We start from the raw sequence: 24436 nt of genomic DNA, 5'->3' as shown, positions 1-24436 counted from the left end.
TTTTGGGAGGGGTGATGGGGATGGGAAAAGGGGGTGGGTGATGATGGATGGGAGAAGAGGGTGGGTCAGGGATGACGATTTATGTTTTTTTTTTTTTTAAATAACTTTTCTTTAATTAATTATTTTTAAATGAATAAAAAAAATTTTGTTGCCACGTGGTACAAATTTGGCAGCCATATCAGCTTTTAACGGATCAATGGATGAAAAATGTAACGGAGGTACTATATTGAAATAAAATAGTACTTGAAGTATAAAAGTGAAATATTTTAAAGATGTTGTAAGGAATTGAAATCAACCACAAACCTGAGGTGGTAAAATGTAATTTACCCAAAAAATAACAATAATAAAATAATTTCGTAAACAAATTGTATGACCTTTGCAAATTTTATACTAGCATACTATAACTATTTTTTTCCCGGAAGCATGGCGTATCCCACATTCCAAATGTATGACTAATCTTTAATGGGGCCCGAAAATACTAAAGACATTTTATCTCATCCATGACCACAGTCAAATGACACACGTCCTTTCAAAGTTTCCAACTAAGGAATTACATGTATTTTTGCCAGTTTCGTGCCTCGTGCCCAAGATCAAGAAGCATACCTGACGTGGAATTCTACTGCATTTTCATTGGACCATTTGCCATAGTTAACATAACTTAATATATATTACTATTTTTGTTTTCATTGACGAATGGTAGATAGTTCATGCTAAATTCATATAACTTACGAGAAAGAAAATTCGAGTGCATAATAAGAATGCACTACTCGAACCCGATTAAGTTATATCTGCGAATATATTGATGACAAAAATGATAGCATAGCATTATTGATTATTCTTTTATGTGGTACAGAACAGAAGCTCCCAGAAAACTACATGATTGAATTTGAAGGCATAAACTTCATTTATTTTTCTTTAGTTTATTTGAGAATTTCCCCGAATATGTTAATCAGGTTGTCTCAGAACAAAAGTAAACTATATACTTCAAAGAATATATTATCGTTTTGTTTTCTCGTTGCCATGTGTTCTAGATGCAAAAGCCGCTGATACTTTAACCTAGCTTTAGCTAATTAACTTATGCACTTTTTACCAAATAAGGCAGTGATTTGCTCGTATCTGTGATAAGTGGAGCATCTTTGCTGCTCAAAGACCATAACGGCCTTCCCAACTTATTTTTTGGTTGAACTGTTTATACTTCAAATTTAATCTCAGTTGGATATATGTTTGCACAACAAGAAGGGGAACAAAGAGCGCAGATCAAATAGTAAGTGGGTTCTTGAGTTCGATATTTTGTAAGTTATGAATCTGCTTGGTCGTGATTATGGACAGGAGCAATTCTCAACCCGAAAGTAGGAGATAACTGTGGTTCGCCATCAGTTATCCCCTGTTAAAAAAAAATAGAAATTAAATAACCTATTATGACACCTTAACTATACTCTTATCAGTAAAAAATCGTAATTCAATGTCTTTTTATTTAGAAGATTTAGTTTAGTTAAAACAAATTTTATATTTTGGCATAAGTTGATAGACATTTCATATTTTACCATAGGTCAATAGAAGCAAGTTTCTTCTTCAACTCTTTTAATTAACATTTTCACCACTTAATACTACGATCTAATGGTATTTCTCTTCACTTGTAAGTGAGAGTTCTTAGGTTTGATTCTTGTCAAAGGCGAATTTGAATCACATTATTAATAGCCCATTGTGAGGCTAAGCCCACCCACTTTTCTCTTAGTATAGATAATATCGTTTATTAAAAATAAAATAAAAATTCAAAATTCATTAGTATTGAAGATGATATCTCGCTATAAAAAAGAAAAACAAAAATGTTTTTATATTTAAAGATTCAATAGTTAAAACGCACAATGTCAAGTTTTTAGTAAGTTTCAATAAAAGGAGAAATAAGGTTTAAATCCAAGATGCAATGGATATGAGACGAAAAGTTATAAAATAAAAAACACTAACCACCGAGGCAATGACTCGCAACGTCAATTTGATAGCACGTGTTATGTGTATTTTCATACTTTCATACTAGTAAATTATACATATTTGATCGTCGACTCTACACAGCTAATTAAGTTGTTTTAATGGCATTGTATCTTTTTAGAAGAAAGAAAAATGGTTCACACCAAATCCACCTAATAGCTACTAGTCATCAAGCAAAATCTTCGAGACTTCAACGTGAATTCCAACTGAAACCCACTGAGCTATTTCTATTTCGAGTAAACTTCAACTTAAACAGTGCTTATTGGATCGACCTAAATTCTAATAAGCTTCAACTTAATTTGTAATTGACACATTTCTAAGTAAGATCTTAAAATTAAAGATTCAAATCGAAAGTTTTATGTTTTACTGCACTATTGGCGCGTTTACATAACCGTAATGAAAATAGGAGGAATTGAATTGAGGAGGAGGTGTTGGAATGAGGAGAAGTCAGAATCAGATTCGTGTTAAAGCTATTTACTTAAATGTTCTGGAATCGGAATAGAAATGACACTAATTCCATGAAACTGTTTACTAATTTGGCAGAATCGAAGTGTAAACCAGTATGATTACTAAAATGCCCTTGTCCCAAATCAAATATTTTATATACTTTTTTTAATAAAATTTGATATAACATATAATGGTAAGAAAAAAATTAAATTGCTTTTTTATTTCATAGACACACTCAAATGCTTTTGTTTATTTTATTTTTTTATAAATTTAAGTATTTACTTTAATATTTAAATTTTCTTGCTCAAGTTGTAGTTTCTTCTCTTCGGCATATGCATGGAGTTGTGCATAATGTGAATGAGCATGGAAATAAAAAATAAAAAAAAGTAAGGAGTTGTGCATAATGGAGTTGTGCATAATTAAACTAGGGTTAATGGGTTTATAAGGAATAGTCTTGGAAATAAAAAAAAGTAAGTGAGGGCATAAAGGGAACAAAAGTGTCATTCTCATTGCCCAAGCAATCAGGAATTAGATTACCACATATATCTAAGGAATCCAATTCCACCAATACAAGGAATTGAATTTCAAAATTTGTGTGAGCCCCACTGCTTTTTTTATTCCTCAATGTTTAATAAACACCAGAGTATTCCGTAATTGAAATTCAATTATACGTGTTCATTACAATTACGGATACGTAAACACTCCCTATACGTTGCCGACATGAATCATGCACTTGATAAAAACTCACATAACCAAACATTCAAATCAAAAGTTCCACATCATATAAAACAGGTCAAACTCTCTCGATACAACCAACTCTTTCCTCTGCTTTTTAGGGTTTTCATTGTCTCCTAATTTGAATTGCAATAAAACAGTCATTCGACTCATTCCTTTTGTATCATTTTCATGCTTGAGAGAGGGGGGTTCGGGACCATCATCCAGTTGTGTCCATCAAAGCTCATTCAAGAAGAAAATGAAACATTCTTCAATAGAGACTTTTATTGGTAATTATCATGATGAGGATGAAAGGGATGTGTTGGACAAATCTAGCCATCAATTGCGTTTACTTTCACCTCAAATGATGGACCAACATGGGGTGTCAACCTTTTTTCTCAACTGTAAAAAAAAAAAATAATACTAATAATTTTGATCTAGTTTGAAGTAGAATTTGAACCCGAAACACAATGAGTTGAAGAAGTAAGTCTCAAGGCTGTCTCCAAGAGGATGACAAAAAATAAAATAAAAAACCTCAAAATTTGGCCCACTACCTCTCAAGGAATGTATTTTGAGAGTGAGAATTTTGGGATTTTGGGTTTGGGGGTGGGTTTTTGTCTGCGCGAATGGAATGCTTTCTACGACCCAGATTGAAGCGTCGTTGGCACCTATTGGCTGGAGCGCCTCTTGGGTTTTGATTAAGCGCGGCTCACACAACTACATGCCTTTTTAAATTCAACAACTCAAATCAAATTTAATCAATTTTAACGGTAATAAAAAAGATCCAATGACTCAAATTTAATTCCAACAGTCAAAATAATATTATTAATTAATCCAAATTAGATCTAACACCAAAACTCTATAAATACACATCCATTTGTTCACTATCCTATAAAATAAATCAATTTTCTCATATTTCACTACCTTTTTTTTTTTTTTGAGAATTTGAATTTTTTTGCATTAAAATGTTCGTAAATATAAAACAAGATAGTTTTTACATGTAACATCCCACATCGCCCAGGGGTAGTAGATCTTGTAAGCCTTATATGTATATTTCCATCTCTACCTAGCACGAGACCTTTTGGGAGTTCACTGGCTTCGGATTCCATCGGAACTCCGAAGTTAAGCGAGTTCGCGTGAAAGCAATCCTAGGATGGGTGACCCATTGGGAAGTTCTCGTCTGAGTTTCCAGAAACAAAACCATGAGAGTGTGGTCGGAGCCTAAAGCAGACAATATCGTGTTACGGTGGAGTCGAGCCCAGGATGTGACAATACAAAACTTAATTCCAAAATTGTTAACAAAAAAAAAAATCAAGGAAATACAAAAATTTAACAAATTATCAATTTGGGAGTGAGAATTATAGGTCCCTTACCATTAAAGGAAAATTGACTAACCTCATACATAATTACATATAGCTGAATAATTAAAAATACGAGATTAAATTTTGGGATATCTCACCTTTAAATTGGAGATAGCCTAACCACCAAGATAATTCAGTACTTGCGATTTTCCTTATACTTTCTATGGGAAAGTTTATTTTACCATTAATAATCAAACAACCCCTCACCCACCCACCGGTTCCTAAATCCACAGCCACCCATTTTCACTTGGCAAAATATGGATTCTTGGAAGCCCCTTTGTTTGCTTGGCAAAAATGGAAACTCCTTGCATGCAACATTGAACAACATTCCGAACTAAATAAATAGTTTTCTCCCATTACGTTGCGTATAATTAATTTAAGCAGATCGCTTGTCACTTCACTTGGAGAAGTCCTTCCATGGTCAGAATATACCCGTTTTGTGATGTCTTGTGTGTTAGTAATAAATTGTTACTATGGTGCTGCATGACATTGTACTATTAATAAGAGACGTTATGGTAGCGTTGTAACTGTGCAATAGAGATTTTTCTCTTTCTATGGCGGTCTTGTTGGATTCAAAATATGAAGACTGATGTAGTACTTAAATGTATTTAACATAATTACCACAACGATCATGTAGTGATTGTATAAAATACATATATGTTATATGTATTGTAAACAAATCTCAAAATGACTTTTTTCTTAAATTTGTTCAAAAAGTAGAGGGCAAGCCATCTTCAATTATTACAGTTCACCTAGAAAAACAAATTAAAAATAAATAAAATAAATCCACTTTTCATGGTATATATTGACTATCAAACTGAAGTTTCTCAGAGAAAATTAAATTTGAACAATCAAATTTTTGGTAGAGTCAGTCAGGTTAGGGTTTCTACTGCCCCAAGTATAGTAATAAAACAGATCTCACAAATATACTAGGATAATTAAAGTTTATTGGCTCAGTTTGATAGTTAAATAAATTTGGATCCAAGACAGCTTGAATTTTATTCAAAATAATGTCCTTTTCACCTAAAACAAAGTCACATGAAATGAAAACGATTAAAACAATGTCACACCAATTGGTACTAAAATTGTAATTTTATGGTAGTAGTTTTTATCCATTGTGTCTCGTAGCCTAATCTCTCATTTGCTAATATAGCTGTATAAAAAAAGATAAAAGTACGAAGATGGTAACATCACCACCACCTTCCGTTTTAGTGTAAACCATAAAACTAGGGACACTCATATCAATGCCCTCCACCTCAAACACTGGTCCTAAAAGATAATACTCGGGAGAACAAATTTTTAAATCAAATTTGCAAATCAAATGATGAATCACTAATAGAAAATAAAAACGTTAATCAACATTTAAATAACAATCCAAATTTTTTTCTTGGTCCCTGTGATGACACAGTACTTTCAATGTGATCCTTGTGGTGAAAAAGTTATTAATTAAACTCTTGTGGTAAGCCCTGTTAGCAATTGAGGTCCAAATCCAAACTTCCGTTAGTGTTCTGTTAAATAAACTATGTGACTATCACGTGGTTGAGTCAAATTCACCATTTCAATCCAAATTACATCCTATTCCATAGACATCTAGCATGACTTAGGTATACCGTATACATGTGTTCTTTCTGGATGAGTTATGACATATACTTGTTTCTCTTGTGAGTTGGCATCTGATTCCAGTATACAAAGCAAATTGAAACAAAGGGGAGATAATTTACATTAACCGTTCACAAAAGAAAAAATAACTTCATTTCTCATACCATAATGTATTTTGCACACTAATGACAAAAGCATATATCCAACCCCACCCCCCCCCCCCAAAAAAAAAAAAAAAACAAACAAAAACAAAAGTATGTCTTCCACAATATATTGTGGTTCATCATAACAAAAAGTCATTAAAAATGTTTTCCACAAAATAAACAAATAATCTAGTTTTTCACAAAACAAATTCAATTCCCTTCGCTTCATCATATTTTTTTTTTTTTTGCAAGGTAGTGTGCTTTTTCATTTGTTGATTTTGCATGTTGTGCATTGGGGCCATTCCAGAAGGTCTCCAAGGATTTTTAGCATTTGATGATATTGCAGAGGTCATTCGAGGAGGTCTCCAAGGTGCATTGAAAGGTTGTGTACTGCAAGACAACAGCCTACATCAAACCACACTACCAATTAAAGACAAAATTGAAAGGCATATATGTAGACTGGTACAAATTGATAGAAGAATTAAAATTCAAATAAGACTAAGTCTCTAACTTATGATCAAAGACGTGTTGGCATTAAAAAAAAAAAAATAGTTTATTAAAAGTATTAGGATTTCCAAACGAAATCATACCTAAGAAATTAGGCGCGACTTCACGTTCACCTCTTCTCCTAGCCATTGACATGGTTTTATAGGTTTAGTTTCACTGCGTTGTTGTTTTTTTTTTTTTTTTTTTTTTTTTTTTTGGTAAAATCTAATTTCAGTTAAACCCTAAAGTCATACTAGATGTCCACCACATACAATGTAATTTGGATTGAAATGATGAATTTAACCCATCCATGTGATAGTCACATGAGTTTATTTAACGGAAGACTAACGGAAGTTTGGATTGGACCTTAATTGCTAACAAGACTCACTACGAGGGTTTAATTAACAACTTTTTCACCACAAGGGTTACATTGAAAGTGTCGTGTCATCACAGGGACTATAAAAAAATTTGACCTTAGAATTTTATTCTCTCTAGCATTACCCGATCCTAAATAAGCTTCTTCTCTATTTCAGTTTCCAATGAAATCTCAAAAGACCAACATCCTCTTAAGGTCATTTCATATTTTCCAAAAACCCACGAGCACCCAACCAGACTAAAATAAAATCAACACTAAACTGTCACATACCCCAACATAAATTAGATTTCCTGGTCCCCCCCCCCCCCCTCCTTCCCCACATCAAGAAACAAAAGACCCCTTTAAATAATTAAATAAAAATTTCATAATTATTAAACTAAAACAATTAATTAATTCATAATTCTTGTTAAGCAATAAACATACACACACATAAAACCCCTCTTAACTTTAAACATATTTATATTACCCATATATTATTGTCTTAAAGCCAACTTAATCATGCATAATCCCATTGGGTGGACTGCATCAAAATTTTGGGACCCATGCAGTTGATCGTTTCACACTTTGGTTTGCTTTCTCCGCCGTTAGATGGGTCCTGAAGAGTACCATTAAACGGCTAGGATTAATTTATTGGGTCATGTATTGATATTCAATTCAACTTGAAAGCATAATTCGTGAAGAAGCATCATCCATTTTGTCCCCCAAGGAAAAAAAGTAACTAACTATAAATTATATATTAATATAAATATTCTCTTGATCATCTAATAATCAAGTAATACAATCACATATCGTTCGTTTTGATATTAAGAGTGAAGAATAAATAGATGTTTTTTAATGTTTAATTTCAACAGTTGATGTTAAATTCAACGTAAATAACTTTGAATCATTGGTCATCAAATGATTAAGAAAACGAGCATGTAGAAGTTACATATTAAAAGAGAAATTTGGCCTAAAAAGACTGATTTATGCATGGTTGGAATTGGTAAAAAGGTTAAAAAATTACCAGACAAATTACAACATACAAGGAACCTCATCATTCCATTTTTTGAAAAAATCAACAAAACAAGAAAAATATCTAGGAAATAGAAAATCCCACGAATTTCAATAGAGTAGAAGGGGAAATAAGGAGCCAAGTCAGTAGCTCGAGGAAGGAAAGGAGGAAAGAAGAAGCCAAAGAGCATGCAATTTTAGGTAGAGCAATTTTTAGATTAAATTTACAAATTATGTCATGTATCACGAATAAAAAATAAGCACGTTAATCAACACTTAAACTTAAGTGAAAATTCAATTATCAACAACCACGTCATATGATTTATAAAATTTAATTTAATTATTGTCTTCCTAATATTACCCAAAGAATAATATTGAAACCAAAGGAACTAGAAGATGAAGAACTGATGGTAGAAGTAGAAACAAGAGAGAAAAAAGTCGGTCAATCCAGTCAAACACTTTACAAACCAAGAACCTCAAATCCAAAAATAAAAATGATACACAATTCCAACTAAAATTTTGTAAACATACCCACTTGCATTGGCACCTCTCTCTCGCCTTCTCTCTCTAGCCATTTTTTCTCTCCACCCCCCACCCTACATGTATAAAATTGATCATGGGCAATTGGGCATGCTGCTTTAAATAAGTGGGAGAAATGAAAGGCAGAAAAGCAAGAAATTGGAGGGGAGCTGGCTCATGAAAACTTCATGCTCTGTTTCTGTTTCTTGTATAAGTATACCTCTCCTCTGCTAATTAGCCAATGACCCAAAACTCCTCTCTCTCTCTAGCTTCTCTCTCTGAACTAAGAAGACGCACACGCAGATACAGATAGTCAGTTTCTTTTTTGGGTATTTTTGGAGGCTTCTATTTTGTTTTGTTTTATAAATCTTATGTCTTTATAATTATTTTCCACACATCCTTTCATCCCATCCCATTAAACAATGAAAATGGCATATTACCATTCATCATTTTCCCTCTATAGGAAACACCCATCATTGCTCCCAACAGTCGTTTTCAACCTTAGAAACCTGAGCTTCTTCTTCTGCTTGTAAAGCTATTCCCTCCTTGGAATCCCATTCCTCTCACTCTCTCTCTCTCCCCTCCTTCTTCTTCCTCTCATCATTTAAATACCACCCTCTGTTTTTTAATCCCACACAAAATTTCAAGCTTTCAAACACAAGCAGAACAAAAGAAATTTGAAAAGAAATTGAAAAGGAGAGGAAGATTAAAAATGGATCCTTCATCTACCAACTCTGTCAATGGCTTCTACTCGTTTCTGACTCGAGGGATCGACGATCTCGAAAGGGTTTTTCTTTCCAACAACTTTATGTCAATCCAATTCCTCCAAAGGGCTCTTTCCCTTCTTCGATCTTTCCACTCCCAGCTGACCCTTCTCGTCCAGAAGCTCCATTTGCCCGTCGGAGACAAGTGGCTCGACGAGTACATGGACGAAAGCTCCAAGCTTTGGGAAGCCTGCCATGTCCTCAAGTCCGCCGTCTCCGCCATGGAGAATTACTACACTTCCGGCCTCAACATCACCTCCACCCTCGACTCCCACCGCCATCTCACTCCCCAGCTCTCTCGCCAGGTGGGTTATTCAATTCGATCACAAATTCACAATCTTTAGCTTGCTTAATACGTTTGACTGATTCGTTGTGGCATTTCATACAGGTGGTGCGCGCGATTTCTGGGTGTCGGCGACAGGCGTTCGGATTGGAGGAAGAGAACAGGGGGCTGATGGAGACGAGAATCCAGCCGCTGTCGCTCAAATTCGACGAAAGGGTCTCCATCGAATCGAAGCTCAATGGATTTAATGGGTTCAGGGGAGTCCTGTACGCAATGAGGAACGTGAGCTCGCTGCTGCTAATTATCCTGCTGTACGGACTGGTGTTCTGCTGGCCGGAGGAGGAGTCGAGCTTCTGCAGGGGAGGGTACAACGAGGGGTGCGTGATCTTCGGATCGTCGTTCATGGTATCGACGGCGAGGCTGCAGCAGAGGGTTGCGGCGGAGATCAGGCAGATCAGGGAGAGGCCGGGGGTTCTGATGTGGGAGTTCAGGAGGTCGAAGGCGGCGATGGAGGAGCTGAGGGGGGATCTCGAGAGGAGGGGGCCACAGGGAGGTGCGGAGCAGGAGGAGGAGGGCGGCGGCGGCGGGATTAGGGAGGGAGTGGACAACTTGAGAGAGTGTTTTGGGGTGTTGAGATCCGGTGCGGAGAATATTGTGAACCAACTTGATGATTTCTTTGATGAAATTGTTGAGGGGAGGAAGAAGCTTTTGGACTTTTGCAGTCATAGGTAAAAGTAAATAACTAAAAAAAAATTACATAGTAGAGAGAGTTAATTAGTAGGGTTTTGTTGTACCTTTATAACCCTCCCTCTTACTTATGTTTGTATTTTTAAAGTTTTTTTTTTTTTTTTTTTTTAAGACTTTGCACTTTCTCTCGAGTGTCTTCTTCTCTTTTGTTCTAATAGTAACTAGTTATTCGTCTATAATCAAGTTTGAATTCTCGTTCGTGTAATCTAAGATTTGATGTAGCATAGACTCATCAACAAGTAGTTACCAGTTACCATGGTTGTATTCATGAAGAGTTTTTATTTTTAAGCCACACCAATAAAGCCTTATTTCACTAAATAGATCAATTAAATATATAGGCGAATGCCGTTGCAGTCGGTTTTATGCCAAATATTTCATTAGCTCAAATACTCCTATCTTTTCTTAAGAGAAGTGTTATTAGCACTTCAAAAATCTCATTCTACACTTCTCACAAGTGTATTTTTCTTTCTAAATATAGAAAGTTTGGAGTGTAGAACGAGATTTTTGGAGTGCCAATAACAATTCTCTTTCTTAAAATCTCTTTTCAAGTCTTCCTAGGTCCTCTATCTCTTTTGCACTGAGCCTCTATTTCATAACGCATTTTAGCCGGAGTATTTGTGGGTTTTCATTTCCCGTGTACAAACCACCTTAACCGATCTTCTCTCATCTTATCTTCAATTGTGGCCACTCCTACTTTACCTCGGATATCCTCGTTCATAATCCTGTACTTTTTGTGTGCCCACACATCCAACGAAGCATTCTAGTTTTTGCTACACTCATTTTGTGCAAGTGTTGATGCTTAACTGCTTAACATTTTGTGTCATAAAACATTGAAAGTCTTATTGTCGTCTTATAAATTTTACCTTGAGTTTTAGTGCCATACAACGATTGCATAACACACCAGATGCACTCTTCAACATCATCCATTCAGCTTGTATGCTATGGTTGAGATCTCCATCTAATTCTCCGTTCTTTTGCAAGATTGATCAAAGATAACAAAAACATCCATTCTTTAGTACTTACTGATCTCCAATCCTTACTGCTATCTCATGTGGACCCTCATTATCGTTGAACAAGCACTCCATATACTTTGTCTTTGACCTACTTAGGCAAAGACCTTTAGATTCCAACATTTCCCACCAAAGGTTAACTTCGCATTTACTCTCTCCTGCATTTCATCTATCAACACTATATCATTTGGGAAAAGCATACACCAAAGGATATCATATTGAATAAGTCATGTCACATCCCGACCCGGACTTCACCACATCCAGAGCTCAACTCCACCGTAGCACGAAATTGTCCGTTTTGACCCCTGACCACGCCTTCATGGTTTTGTTTCTAGAAACTCACAGAAGAACTTCCCAGTAGGTCACCCATCATGGGATTGCTCTCGTGCGAACTCGCTTAACTTCGGAGTTCCAATGGAACTCAAAGCCAATGAGCTCCCAAAAAGCCTCGTGCTATATGGAGGTGGGCATGTACATATAAGTCATAGAGGATCCTCTCCCCTAGGCAATGTGGGATCTAACAATCCACCCCCCTTAGGGGTCCGACGTCCTCGTCGGCACACTTGCGGCCAATGATTGGCTCTGATACCAAATTGTCACATCCTGACCCGAGCTCGACTCCGCCGTAGCACGATATTGTCCGTTTTAGGCCCCGACCACAACCTCACGGTTTTGTTTCTAGGAACTCACACGATAACTTCCCAATGGGCACCCATCTTGGGATTGCTCTCGCGAACTCGCTTAACTTCGGAGTTCCGATGAAACCCGAAGCCAGTGAGCTCCCAAAAAGGCCTCGTGCTATATAGAGGTGGGCATGTACATATAAGGCATAGAGGATCATCTATCCTGGGCGATGTGGGATCTAACAAGTCATGTTAACTCATCTATTACCAATGCAAAAAAGTTAAGGACTTAAAACTGAGTCTTGGTGCAACCTTATTGTTATGGGAAAACTTTCAGTTTTTCCTTCATAAGTTCTTACTGTAGTCCTTGTTCCATCATACATATCTTTTATTGTTGGAACATATGTTACTCGTACTCCTTTATTCTCTAGAATCCTTCAAAGAATTTCTATTGGCACCATATCATATGCTTTTTCTAGATCTGTAAAGACCATCTAAAACTCATGTCTTTTGCCTTAGTTATGGCCCATTTACTTAATACTAGAGTTCAAATTAAAAGAAAATTGCAATTCTAGGTTGAGAAGACCTAGTGGAAAATCCAATTTGAGGACCAGTTTTCAAGCAGGTGCAAGATCTTACAAGTTGATTAAAAAAAACGAAAAGAGAAAAATGGGGTTAACAAAGATAGGAAAAAGAATGGAAAGGGAGATTCTTGTTATACTATTTTTACACTTTTTTGTTTTTTTTGGTTGTTTTTTGTTTTTTTTTTGGGGGGGGGGGGACAATCAAAATCCCCTATTAATTTAGGAAATTGTTATTAGCACTAAAAAAATCTCATTTTACACTCCAAACTTTGTATATTAGGAAAGAAAAATACATTTGTGAGGAGTGTGGAATGCGATTTTTGGAACGCCAATAATTCTTCCCTTGATTTATTAACTTTTTCAAAATATTTCAATATACTAACTAATTAATATATAATTCTTTTGGATTTGGATAATTTTTTTTTATTTAAACACTAATCTAATTAACTCATCTAGAATACCAAAAAAAAAATTTATTCAGCTCTATATCATACTATTCTAACTAATTTGGTTACGACCATTACGATCTAATACAATTGGATTACAACTAAGTATGCGCTAACCGGAGTGCTGATTATAATTATTTTTGTTTTGAAAAGATTTTCCTCTAGTCGGGGTTTTTCATGGAGAATCTCTCTAATATTTTAGGGGAGAGAGTGTGTGTGTGGGTGTGTGAGTCACTGAATTGAGTTGTTATAGTAAATGAGTCATGATTCCTGGCTTTGCTTTTATGTCAAGAAACCCACCTTTTCATCTTGGGAGGAAGGTTTTGTATGATTCTTCGCTTCCCTTTGAAAGCAATGGTCTTGATCTTCATCAAACCTTCTCCCCACATCACCCTCTCTGTTCCTTCCGACTTATTTTTCTCGTCAATCATGTAATAAGCTATAGACATATAATTATATAAAACCGACCACACTTACGGGTCTATCTTCCCTCGTTTAGGCATTTCTCTTCTTCTCCCTTCTTTAGGTTTATGATAAAATATTGGTCACGTAATAGTTTAATTACTCCTCATAGCCATAAAAAAAATTCAGTTATTGATCAGTCATTTATCGATAGGCAAAACAATATTTCTTCAGTAGTCTGAGAAAAACAGTGATAATTGATTCTAAGAAATTAAACGGTTGACTATAGAAAATAGAACCGTGAAGATTGTTTAAAAACTCAGAATACTTAGTTGTCTAGACTACTGAAGACAAAGTAGCAGAGATAAACATATCAATAAACCCGTCATCACTTATGTAAGATTTTCTCTTACTGTAACGCAGATAAGTTTGTTCTTTCTTCCCCTTGTTTGGGGGGGGTTTTTGATTTGGAAATATTATTAAAATATGGAGGGGGAGAAAATTGAGGGTCACTTTCTTTGCTTGTCAACCGTATCTTATGCTTTTTGTCCCTTGCCGGAAATTCATGCCTTGCCTCCTTCCAAGGGGATCCATAGCAGCGTCCAACGCAAACAAAACTGTCCAAGGTCCAATATTGAAATAATTTTAGAGGTTTTCTTGACTTTGTCCTAGTCAACAAACAACTAATATAATATTTCAAATCAAAGGACTAAAAGAATACTTATTATTTTAATAAATTAAAAATCGTAATATCAGGAAAAATAAAAAAAGAAAAAAACCAGCTTAAAGAAGCACTTTTGGCAGACGCAGCAGCAGCAGAAAGCAGAAGCGGCAGCTCTCTGAGTTTCTCTGACCCAACAAAACAGTATCGTCCTTAAAGCAGCAAACAACGGCTTAAAATTCATAACCACCGCCATAAAAAAAAAAGCATGAGGATCCCATCCGGATCCAAATAGTGGGGATCCTAGGCATCCTCATATTCTAACCATTAATTATATATCATGCGATCAGTTTTCGTCATGTACTATTTATATTTAATTTTAAATAATAAAATTCAAATAATTTCTGATCGTATGATATACGATGAACGATTATGATGTGAAGATTTCTAGTATCCTCACCATTTAGATCCGGATGCATCCTCATCCATAAAAAAACCACACCATCAATCAATTATTATGATTCCTTTTTAAAAAAATAAAATAAAATAAGGAAAAAAGGAAAAAGAAAAGTGCAGCGTGACAGGTTTTTGAGCTTCTTTGACAGAGGAGGTATCATATAAAATCTGCAGAAATGTTCAATAAGTTCCGACAAATGCAGTCTCTGGCTGCCTCTGCTGCATTCAAGAGTGAATGCACTTGAGTTTTTTGTTCCATCAACTGCTGCAATTGCTAAGGCTCCGTTTGGTTCTCGGAATAAGGCTATTCGGGGATGAGAATTGAAGACTTCATTTCTTGCGTTTTGCACACTTCCTTTCTCAAGACTTTAAACCGAGAAACAAACGGACCCTAAAGGATGGATAGCGTCTTGAACCAATGATAGAAAGTCCTATATTGGTCTCGAACACCACTAGTCATTCCAAGTTGGATTGAAAAGTTCTTTTTAGCAGAGCAATTCACATAAAACAGATTCGTCGTCACCATTGCTTTCTATTCCAAAATACATTGCTACGTGAAAAAACCTACACATAACAATAAATTATTATACCAAAACGTCATACATTTCATTCCTTCTTTGTCATCTCCAGAAGAATTGCCAACTAGATGAATGTACGAACGGTTAACACAAGAAAAGCAGGTTCTAAAAGTGAAATTGACAACCACCCAAAGGAAGCCTATCTGGATGACAGATGGGCAAAAGTACCAGGTACAACTCTATTGAATGCAGTTTCAATAATTACGGCTTTATCTACAATCCAGATCCACAACATCATAGGTTAGAGAGGGAAAGGAGGACAGAGACAGCAACCAAGCCCAATAAATTTGGTTAATTACACCTTGACCAAAAGAAGTAGAATATAACCCTTAGTAATACAGTCCAGTAGTATTCTTCTTTATTTGTAAATAAGAAGTTTTATGTTCGATTTTCGCCAAAAACGAATTTGAACCAAATTATTACTATCGTTTGTTCAAAAGAAGTAGAATGTTAATCATTTATTTTCTATAATTTATACAAAGTCAGAAAGAAGAGGGCGGGAATGTCAATATCGTATCCTTCTCCTCCTCTAATTTACAGGAGATTAATGGAGGCAAAGAAATAAGAAATGAAGATTGTTTAAATGTCAGTCATATCCTGGCATTTCAAACTGGGATGCAAATGTTTCGACCCGATTTCTGAGCTCGACAATATCTTTGTTGTTGTGGAGACCTTTGATAAAATCTTTCTGCAATTTTCCATATTCCCTCTGTATACAAACACTGATCTGGGCAGCCCTCAGAAGAAAATCTGCGATCGTTTCGAAATCGGATTCCACACAACCTCTGGTAGTCATAGCAGGAGTACCTGCAAAGACCAACAAAGAAAGGCAAGCTTAGTTTCCGTTATAATACAATGACCTGAGAGCGAATGTACTTTGAAAAAGAAAACCGTTGAGCAAAGCCGCGTCGCGGAATTATTCCACCATGAAATTTTAAAAAGAATCAGAAAAGAAAGAAAAAATGAAAGGAGATTTGGACTAGTGAAATTTAATAGTTATATCCGCGTACAGTTAAACCTCTATAAATAATCTATTGGGTATTAAATTATCGAGGTTGTACCGTGTGAATGAATTGAAGCAGAAAGTACCCTAGTTTGCAGCTTTCAGAATATTGAAGATCAAGTTCAAATGCCAAAGACAACTTACCGATTCTCACTCCCCCGGGAGAAAAAGCACCATTATCACCGAATATAGCAGTTTTATTGAGAGTAATGTGGCACATCTCACAAACCTTTTCATAATTCCTCCCTGTATCAATAAGAATGTGAACAGGAAAGGGATTAGATACGGAAGTGCTGAATTAGAAATTGAAATTCCATATTACGGTAAGTCTAAGGAAACAAAAAGAAAGCAAACGAGGGAAGCGGATATAGCGAAACAATTCCAAACTTGGTTATGTGCAGATGTATGCTTTTGCCTGTAAAATTGGAACACAGATACATGCTCGTATGAATGATGCTTATTCAACTACTGAAAACATAAGACCTCCAACTATAACACACTTGGGAGTACACCTTTGCTCCTTCTGAAGCTATCACTTATGAACATCAGATTTGTACAGCAAATCAGGGGAAGACCGTCCCCCTCAAAAACTTCAAAAATTAATATTGTCAAGGGTCTCAGGGCACAATTGTTTAAAGCAGTGATTGACAAATTGTAACTTCGCCTAATCGTTTAGCAACCTTGACCACCAGAACCCAACCTGGCAGCTCTGGTCACTTGGTGTTTTCTTTCTTTTTTAACATTGCAAATAACCAAAATATCACTACTAACGAAAAGACGTTTCCGTTGACATTAAAGTTAATCAGCTTCTGTTGACGTATAAAAGCTATCATGTATTTCTATTGCCAAATGAATTGGGCTATAAACTTAAATGTTGGCCAAATTACAAATTGATTAGACATGGGTCTAAAATCATCGTGAAACTCAACAGGTAAACAGTACAGTTACTCTAAATGTTCATGTACATATAATTTTACAATCAGATCTGTGAAAATTAGGATGGTAAATATTATACTACCTGTTAAACCAAGAGCGGTCAGATCCCAAAGCAACAAGTGATTGTCGGTGCCCCCAGTTACCAATTTGCATTTTCTTCTTAACAAGGCATTAGCCAAGGCCTGTGCATTCTTCTTCACCTGTTGCATGTATGCTTTATATTCTGGAGTAGCTACTTGTTTTAAGGCTATGGCAAGAGCAGCAATATGGTTGTTGTGTGGCCCTCCTTGTAGTGATGGGAAAACAGCAAAGTTTATCTTTTCCTCAAAATCATAATGGTTACTACCATCCGCATTAGTATGATGCATGCCTTGCTTCCTTAATTTTGGGCCTTTCCTGTAAAAAATAATGCCTCCCCTCGGACCCCGAAGACTTTTGTGAGTTGTTGACGTGACAATATCACAATAATCAAACGGACTTGCACATTCCTGCAGTAAAGAATCGCAAATAAGTAAGAACTAAGAACACATTTGGCATGTTTCTTTTAACAGTTATGAGTGCAATAGATTAATATATAGCTAGAATGTCAGCTCATTATCTTTCACGTGGAAAAGGGAGCTTCTGAAATAAACATGAATAATGCACTTTAATTTTTTGGGTCTGTGTGGGAATTGAACACCTTACATGTTACAACTTGTGTACATGCTCATGGAAGAAAAGACAAGTCAAATATACAAAATTACACCAAGTTCCAGATTGCCAAATAATGTTATTTGATGATTCTTAAGCACGAAAAAGATAATGCATACAAAAGGACGTCTTTGCGTGGCCTAATATATGTACTACAAATCAATGATTGAAGGCTTAAAAAAATGAAAAAAGATCTTTCATCCCTCCGAAGAGATTAGCAGTATCACAATATGTCAAAATATCAGCTAGCACACTCATGAAATGTGAATATTTAATAACACAAGATAATCTCACACTGGAATGAAGAAGACTTCACATACACAAGAAACAACAAGATGAAGAAAGCAGAAGAGTATACAAATGAGACGCTGGAACTAAGGGCATGGTAGATACGACTTTGGAAAAAAGGAACCCCGTATATATCGGTTAGATCTAGGGTACTTGATTTTTCCAAAGTCTCCATCATGTTATAAAATTGTGAAGGGAGTGGAAAAACTTTTTCGCACTCAAGTCTAATCTTACGATGAGTACCCTCTCACATTACAGCTTACAAGATTTATACTTAGAAACAGAAATCTATCACTCGTAACAAAAACCAGCAATTATTTAGTGTACAAGAAAATAATCCCAAAGAACACTTTAATGGAACATGGCAAATCTAAAACCAATTTGCATTAGCTTATTGGAATTGATTGGGTAACCAATAAAAGTCAAGGTACATTGATGGTAGAGGTGAATGATTCTTCAATTTGAGGGGATTAGACATAAAGGAAACTTGTCCCTACAATCCTAACACTTTGGGAAGATAGGAATGGATAAGTTTCCTTAATGTGTAATCCGTTTCCTACCTTTTAAGTTAGACACTATTATTTCATTTCCTCCTTGAACTTTCCTTGAATATAGTGGGTTATCCTATCCAATCCAATCCAATTCTAGACACCCAACAAGTCTATACACTTAAGTTAATGCATTTGCATCTGATATCATTTATGAATAAACCGTTCAACAGAATTCTTATTGATGAAACAGTTCAAATAGCATTTAGTAGCGGCCAAATAGGACATGATATGATATCTTCATGGCTCAGTTAATTGTTTTCCCTTTTTTTGTTTCGTCGATAAAAATGAAAGAATGGTGTAATTACTGTTACTCCTAGTTGAACACACGTTCAGGCTATTTTTTAATATTAATACTATGTATGGTTTCCTCTATTGCCAAGTAGTAAATGAACTGCGAAACAATCGCTCTCTCCTACAACAAACAGCCTACAACTTGCGAACTAGCTCTCAAGCAACAATAACAGCATCGATCATTAACAGAATAGGTAACAAATTCAGCAGCTAAACAAATTAAAACAAAAGTTGGGATGTCAAATTTCAAACCTTAGCTGCCGTAAGACCGCTGATATGAGCCATGTCACACATCAACACAGCTCCGCATTTATCTGCAATCTGCCTAAACCTGGCATAATCCCACTCCCGAGGGTATGAACTCCCACCGCAAATAAGTATCTTGGGGCGATAATCAACCGCCTTCTCCTCAATCTTATCATAATCAATGTACCCTGTTTGTGGGTTCACCTTATAAGGCAGGCTCTCAAAGAAAATCGAGGCAGCCGAGACCTTCTTCCCACTAGGGGTATAATACCCATGACTCATGTGCCCTCCAGAAGGAGAATCCAACCCCATAATCCGATCATTCGGGAGCAAAAGCCCAGTGTAGACTGCGAAATTTGCAGAGGTACACGAGTAAGGCTGGACATTGACACCCCATTTATCCGAATCGAGACCGAAAGCCGCCAATGCCCGTTCACAACAAAGCAATTCAATCTGATCAATGTGCTGATTGCCCGTGTAGTATCTTGCTCCGGGAAAACCCTCGGAGTACTTGTTCGTCAAGTGGCTGCCCAGAGCTTCCATCACAGCCCTGCAAACGAAATTCTCGGAAGCTATCAATTCAATGCCTTTGTACTGGCGATGCCTCTCCTTCTCCATAATTTCATGGATCTCGGATCCGAAACCGCTAGTGGTTGGTTCCCCCAAGACCGGACCGCCGCTCGCCTCGCCTCGAGCCCACCGGACTCAACCGCCAAACATTTGGCCGGGTTCGCTCCGAACCCGGACCCGTCCCTCGGCCTCTTCGGGCAAATCGAGTGCCCCAAGAGGTTAAATTTCTCGTCTCCGTCGCCATCGTCCCCGTTCTCGGCCCTAATTTTCTCTTCGTTCTGATCGAGCAGCTGGAGCGGGACGGATTGGACTGAATTCGACGACGTCGTATTGTGATGGGAGTTAAACCCGAGAAATAAACCAGGCTGAGCCTCCGTGTAAACCATCAGCACCCAAATTTGTCAAATTTTGAAAAACCAGGGGCTAAAATTTAAAAACCAAAATGTCGAGGGTCTCGAAAGAGAATATGGTTGTTTTGTTGCACAAGCAACAACAGTAGCAGCGACAACAGGGGAAGAATGACGATCGTGCGGCAGTCTCCGGTGAAGAGGCAGAGTTTTCCATGCACAAACCCTAAAAGTCGCCGGAGATTGGTAGCCAGTTCCGGTGAGAAGAGAGAGAGATACGAGAGAATTGGCCATTTGCGTATATATTGGAAATGGAGGGTGAGAGATGACGGGGGGATGAACCTGGACAGGTTCGGGGTTAACCGGCGACCGGGAGTAGACGGTAGCGTTGGGTTTGGTTTCGGTAATGAAAAGCGAAAACAAGTAGTGGGACAGGGACTTGTGGACGTTTGGTCCACCAGGACGGGATGACGCCCAGATTCGGTAGAAGAGATTTGGCGGGCTTTGCCGCGTCTGCCACGCTAGTGGGGCCCACACTTGCCAGTTGTGATGCTGTGACGCGAGAAGATTTTAGTGATCTTGAAAATGTAGAAAAATTGAAGGGTGGATGGAGGTATTCTTTATTGTGGGGTGATCAGAACCGTCCAACTGTCGGAGGTGATAAAGTGGGAGCGTCGTATAACCGCAAAGATTAGAGAAAGCGATGGTTTTCGTGCCTTCAACACGAGTTAACATTATGATGACATCCGGATAGCATGTGAAAGTTGCTACAACTTTTATGAATAATACATACATTAAAAAAATGTGTTCACCAAAAAAACAACATATCGTCTTATTTTTGGCTATGTTCATCGTGCTTTTTATAACATCTCACTTTATTGTAGTCTTATCACTTTATTAACGTAATTTCGTAATCAGAAAAGTGATATTCTATTTTGTTTTATCTTACTTTTTTATTTTGTATCGTATTTTACTTATTTTGTCAAGTGAGTTTGGAAAAGTGTTAGCGAAGCTAACGTGATATGAACTTTTTGGTCATTTCAACCATGAATACAAGGATAGGTTATATAAAAAAAATTGTTATTAGCACTCCAAACTTTTTATAATTAGAAAGAAAAATATATTTTGTGAAGAATGTAAAACGAGATTTTTGGAATGATAATAACAGTTCCCTATATAAATTGTAATATTCCATTAAATTTTAATATAAAATAAAAAGTTTAATTTTGTAATTTTCCCCTCACGTTATCAGTTTGTCAACAAGTTAGAAGTTGAATTTGAAGTCGACTTGTGAAAATTGGGTTGGGCCTTTCTACCAAGCAAAGTGGACCAAAAACGATAAGAAAGCTAACCAACTCAAGCCAACCCAATAAAATATCTTGTTTGATTAAATTGGGCTTGCAACCGTGATCTCATCAGCCCAAAACCGAAATTCCATATATTTTTTTGATCGCAGCTTTCCTCTTCCTCCTCCTCCGACGTTTCCTTGTTGCTGCAGTTGGAATCCACACGACAACCTGCCCATCCAAATCAATTTCACCACCCATATTCTTCCACATCGTTCTAAACCCAAAACCCAGATCGCTGTTGCTCATCCAAAACCCACACAGCCGCCGCCACCACCACTTCATCCACCACCACGTTTTACAAATTCCTCTTGACTGAAGGTAAGCGAAAATTGCCCTCTTCATCTCCTCAAGTAAATTGGATTATCTATTAATTTCCCCCAATTTCTTTTGATTTCAAATTTATATCGATTGCTAGGATTTTGGGTAATTTTCATATTATTTTGGGAGTTTGCCCAGTAGAGCTTTTGTAGACAGATATTGGCTCTCTGGGCAAAGTTCTTACCTGTCCAAAATGTTGAGGAGGTCATTGAAACTAAACTAATTGATTAAGTTAAAAAAAAAAAATTATAATCTTTTAAACCATTAATTGATAATTTTGGCATTTGAATTTGAATTGGTATTGATTTTTTTTTCACAAATTTTGGAACGACGAGATGAGATGGGCCGTAGTTTGGCATATTGCTGTGGTCTTGAATGATATTTTGTTTGGCATATTGCTGTGATCGGATCCTGGTTGCTTTTCATATGAATATTATTATATCTTCAGGTCATATCTTATGCGATTAGTCATGTTTGTACTTTAGTACACGGTATGAGTTAGTGAACATAATGGCAGGAAGAAGACTATGGTGATCCTTTCCAGATGGAACATGTTAATTTGCAGTCTTCTGTGAACATTAACTGTATTTGCTGTGTTCTGTGAAGATTATTTGTGTTGCTATTCTCTCTCTGCATATTTTGTTTGTATGAAAGTCCGTCCTTTTAGTCGTTGATATCTGCTTTTTTGGTTGTACATAGAACTCTTAACGTAGAGTCAGTAAAATGCAGGTGCAAACTGAACGGACTAATCAATGTGGGAAACTTTTGGAAATGTATATAACTGTAACTTAGAAATCTCCCCTTTGGATTGCACATATGCTCTTGATATAAAGTACATCGAATTTAAATTTAACTTGAAAGACTTATTTTACCATGTTGGTTTAGTTGGTCTGTTAATTTTTTAAATATTTAGATGAATGTATTGATTTGTGGTTTTATGGGATTTTTAGAAGTAAAATACATAGTATTGTGTATAGTGATATATGTGTTTGTGAATGCAGTTAAGCCGCTGCTAGCTTTTGAGTATCAATTCATTATTATGTGCTGTTATCAGAACTGTCTCTTCTTTTTTGGAAATGGTTCGTAATTGCTGTAAACTACGAATTTAACACCCACAGCGGAGCACGGACACTTTTGCTCGTTTAACCTAAAGTCAAAACCCAGTACACAAAACCAAAACCAAAAGGCATTGGAAACTTGTTGAGCTCATCAAAGGAGTATTGTCTTCTTCGGATATGTCTCTTTCCTACTGGGACTACCTCAGCCTCCTCCTCCTCCGTCCTCTTTTTGCCATCATAGTCGTCTTCTCATTTATCTCAGTCGGTAATTATTGCTCCTCTGGATTTCCCAATTTTTAATTTCAACTTGTTCGGGAATTTTGATGGTAATTGAATGTGAATTGAGAATTTGGATCGGTGACAACTCTTGTACATGATCGAATTTTCAGGTTGGTGGCTGGCGTGGAAGCTGGTTTTGGTTCACGTTCCTCTGGTTCAAGAGATTTTCGGGTTGCGAAAAAAGCCGGTCCAGCCCAAACCCCCGACTCGTCGCTTTTCTAAATTTTACAACACCATTGAAGCCCACAATTGAGCTTCTAAATGGTAAAAAAATTATTTTACCTTTTGTTTTTATACCCTTCTTTAGTTTTTTTTTTTTTTTTTAATTTCTGCTTCTGCAAGTCCAAAAATTGATGTCGGATAACTTTTGTGCTAGAAACATGAATGGTTGGGTATAAGAGAGAATAAAAATCAGATGTAAGTAAGGATTTGAGTATAATCTGTGTTGTGCGGCGGTTTAATCTGGTACTAGTCATATGTTGTTGCTAACTAATGCATCATATGTTTTTTGATTTGCATTCAAACCAAGAACATTTGGAAAAGATGGTTTTTTTAAAACACATATGTTGGGCAGCATTGTCTTTGATGAATTTGTCTACAAGGGATTGAAGTGTCAAAAGTCCAATTTCATAAATTCATCATACTTTTAAATACAGTGTCATTGAATGCTTCTTGCAATAAATAGGGATATCAGATATGTGACTCAAGAAATCTAATCAGGGGATCTGATTGTATTGCAGACTCGGTAGTTTCCTGTGTATTTGGAGGGCAAGCGACTGCGAACACCAAAGTTTGTTTCTTTGATGCAACAAACAAATTGTCATTGGAAATTCAGGTACTTGAACGCCAGGAGATTACGTTGTGTATATATAGATTTTATTTGATCTCTTCGTTCTGTGATGCAAGAAGTTTGTGAATTACATGTAATTTTCCAGAAATCCAAGATGTATAGAGTTTGCTTGAATTTAATTTAAGTGCTGTCACACTAAATTATCAAGTAATTATCAATATTTCCTTCCAATATGGGATATCTTAAAACTTTTGAGGCAAAGGAAGCCATCAATGTGGTATTTTACTTTTGTCCAAATCCAATAGTTTCTTCAAGTCAAAGGGATGGCAAAATATTTGAGAAATTAGCTGTTATAGAAAGGTTACAAACACTACTCGCCCAAATAGAAATATTGACATGAACTACATGAATACGAATGAAATGGTATTGAAAGGGTGAAATGTCTAAAACATCCCAAATAGATACACTATTGATATGGTGTAGATTTCATAGATAAGAGTATTGATACGATGTCGATAATGTGAGTGTATTCATAATTTTGTCTA

The 24436-nt window shown here is 36.4% G+C and overlaps 2 protein-coding genes and 1 non-coding gene across 3 annotated transcripts; 2 read left to right on the top strand and 1 right to left on the bottom strand.

The window, feature by feature from the left end:
- Positions 1 to 8483: 8483 nt before the first annotated feature.
- LOC103936140 lies at positions 8484 to 10733 on the top strand. Its single transcript, XM_048582970.1, has 2 exons — positions 8484 to 9690; positions 9774 to 10733. The coding sequence occupies exons 1-2, from the start codon at positions 9334 to 9336 to the stop codon at positions 10398 to 10400; spliced, it is 984 nt and encodes a 327-aa protein (XP_048438927.1). The 5' UTR covers positions 8484 to 9333; the 3' UTR covers positions 10401 to 10733.
- A 4870-nt stretch (positions 10734 to 15603) lies between these two features.
- On the bottom strand, positions 15604 to 20394 carry LOC103936129 (serine hydroxymethyltransferase 7). Its single transcript, XM_009345972.3, is given in 5 exon segments — positions 15604 to 15982; positions 16323 to 16424; positions 17197 to 17602; positions 19187 to 19812; positions 19815 to 20394. Coding segments are annotated over 5 exon segments (1677 nt in total). The 5' UTR covers positions 20137 to 20394; the 3' UTR covers positions 15604 to 15761.
- Positions 20395 to 21496: 1102 nt separating this feature from the next.
- Positions 21497 to 22932, top strand: LOC103936130. Its single transcript, XR_007257941.1, has 2 exons — positions 21497 to 21764; positions 22766 to 22932. It is a non-coding gene; the product is annotated as an uncharacterized LOC103936130 (transcript).
- The last annotated feature ends 1504 nt before the right edge of the window (positions 22933 to 24436 follow it).

This window comes from the organism of the source record quoted next, unplaced genomic scaffold (genome assembly GCF_019419815.1).
Source record: "Pyrus x bretschneideri cultivar Hongxiangsu unplaced genomic scaffold, Pyrus_bretschneideri_v1 Contig2, whole genome shotgun sequence".
Taxonomy (NCBI): domain Eukaryota; kingdom Viridiplantae; phylum Streptophyta; class Magnoliopsida; order Rosales; family Rosaceae; genus Pyrus; species Pyrus x bretschneideri.
Note: the sequence above shows the minus strand (reverse complement) of the source record. Positions and strands in the feature narration are given on the sequence as shown.

Bases quoted from the DNA above. Each gene is read 5' to 3' on its own strand.
- LOC103936140 (XM_048582970.1), top strand. From the start codon at position 9,334: ATGGATCCTTCATCTACCAACTCTGTCAATGGCTTCTACTCGTTTCTG. The intron at 9,691-9,773 runs GTGGGTTATTCA...CATTTCATACAG, and splicing joins CTCCCCAGCTCTCTCGCCAG to GTGGTGCGCGCGATTTCTGG.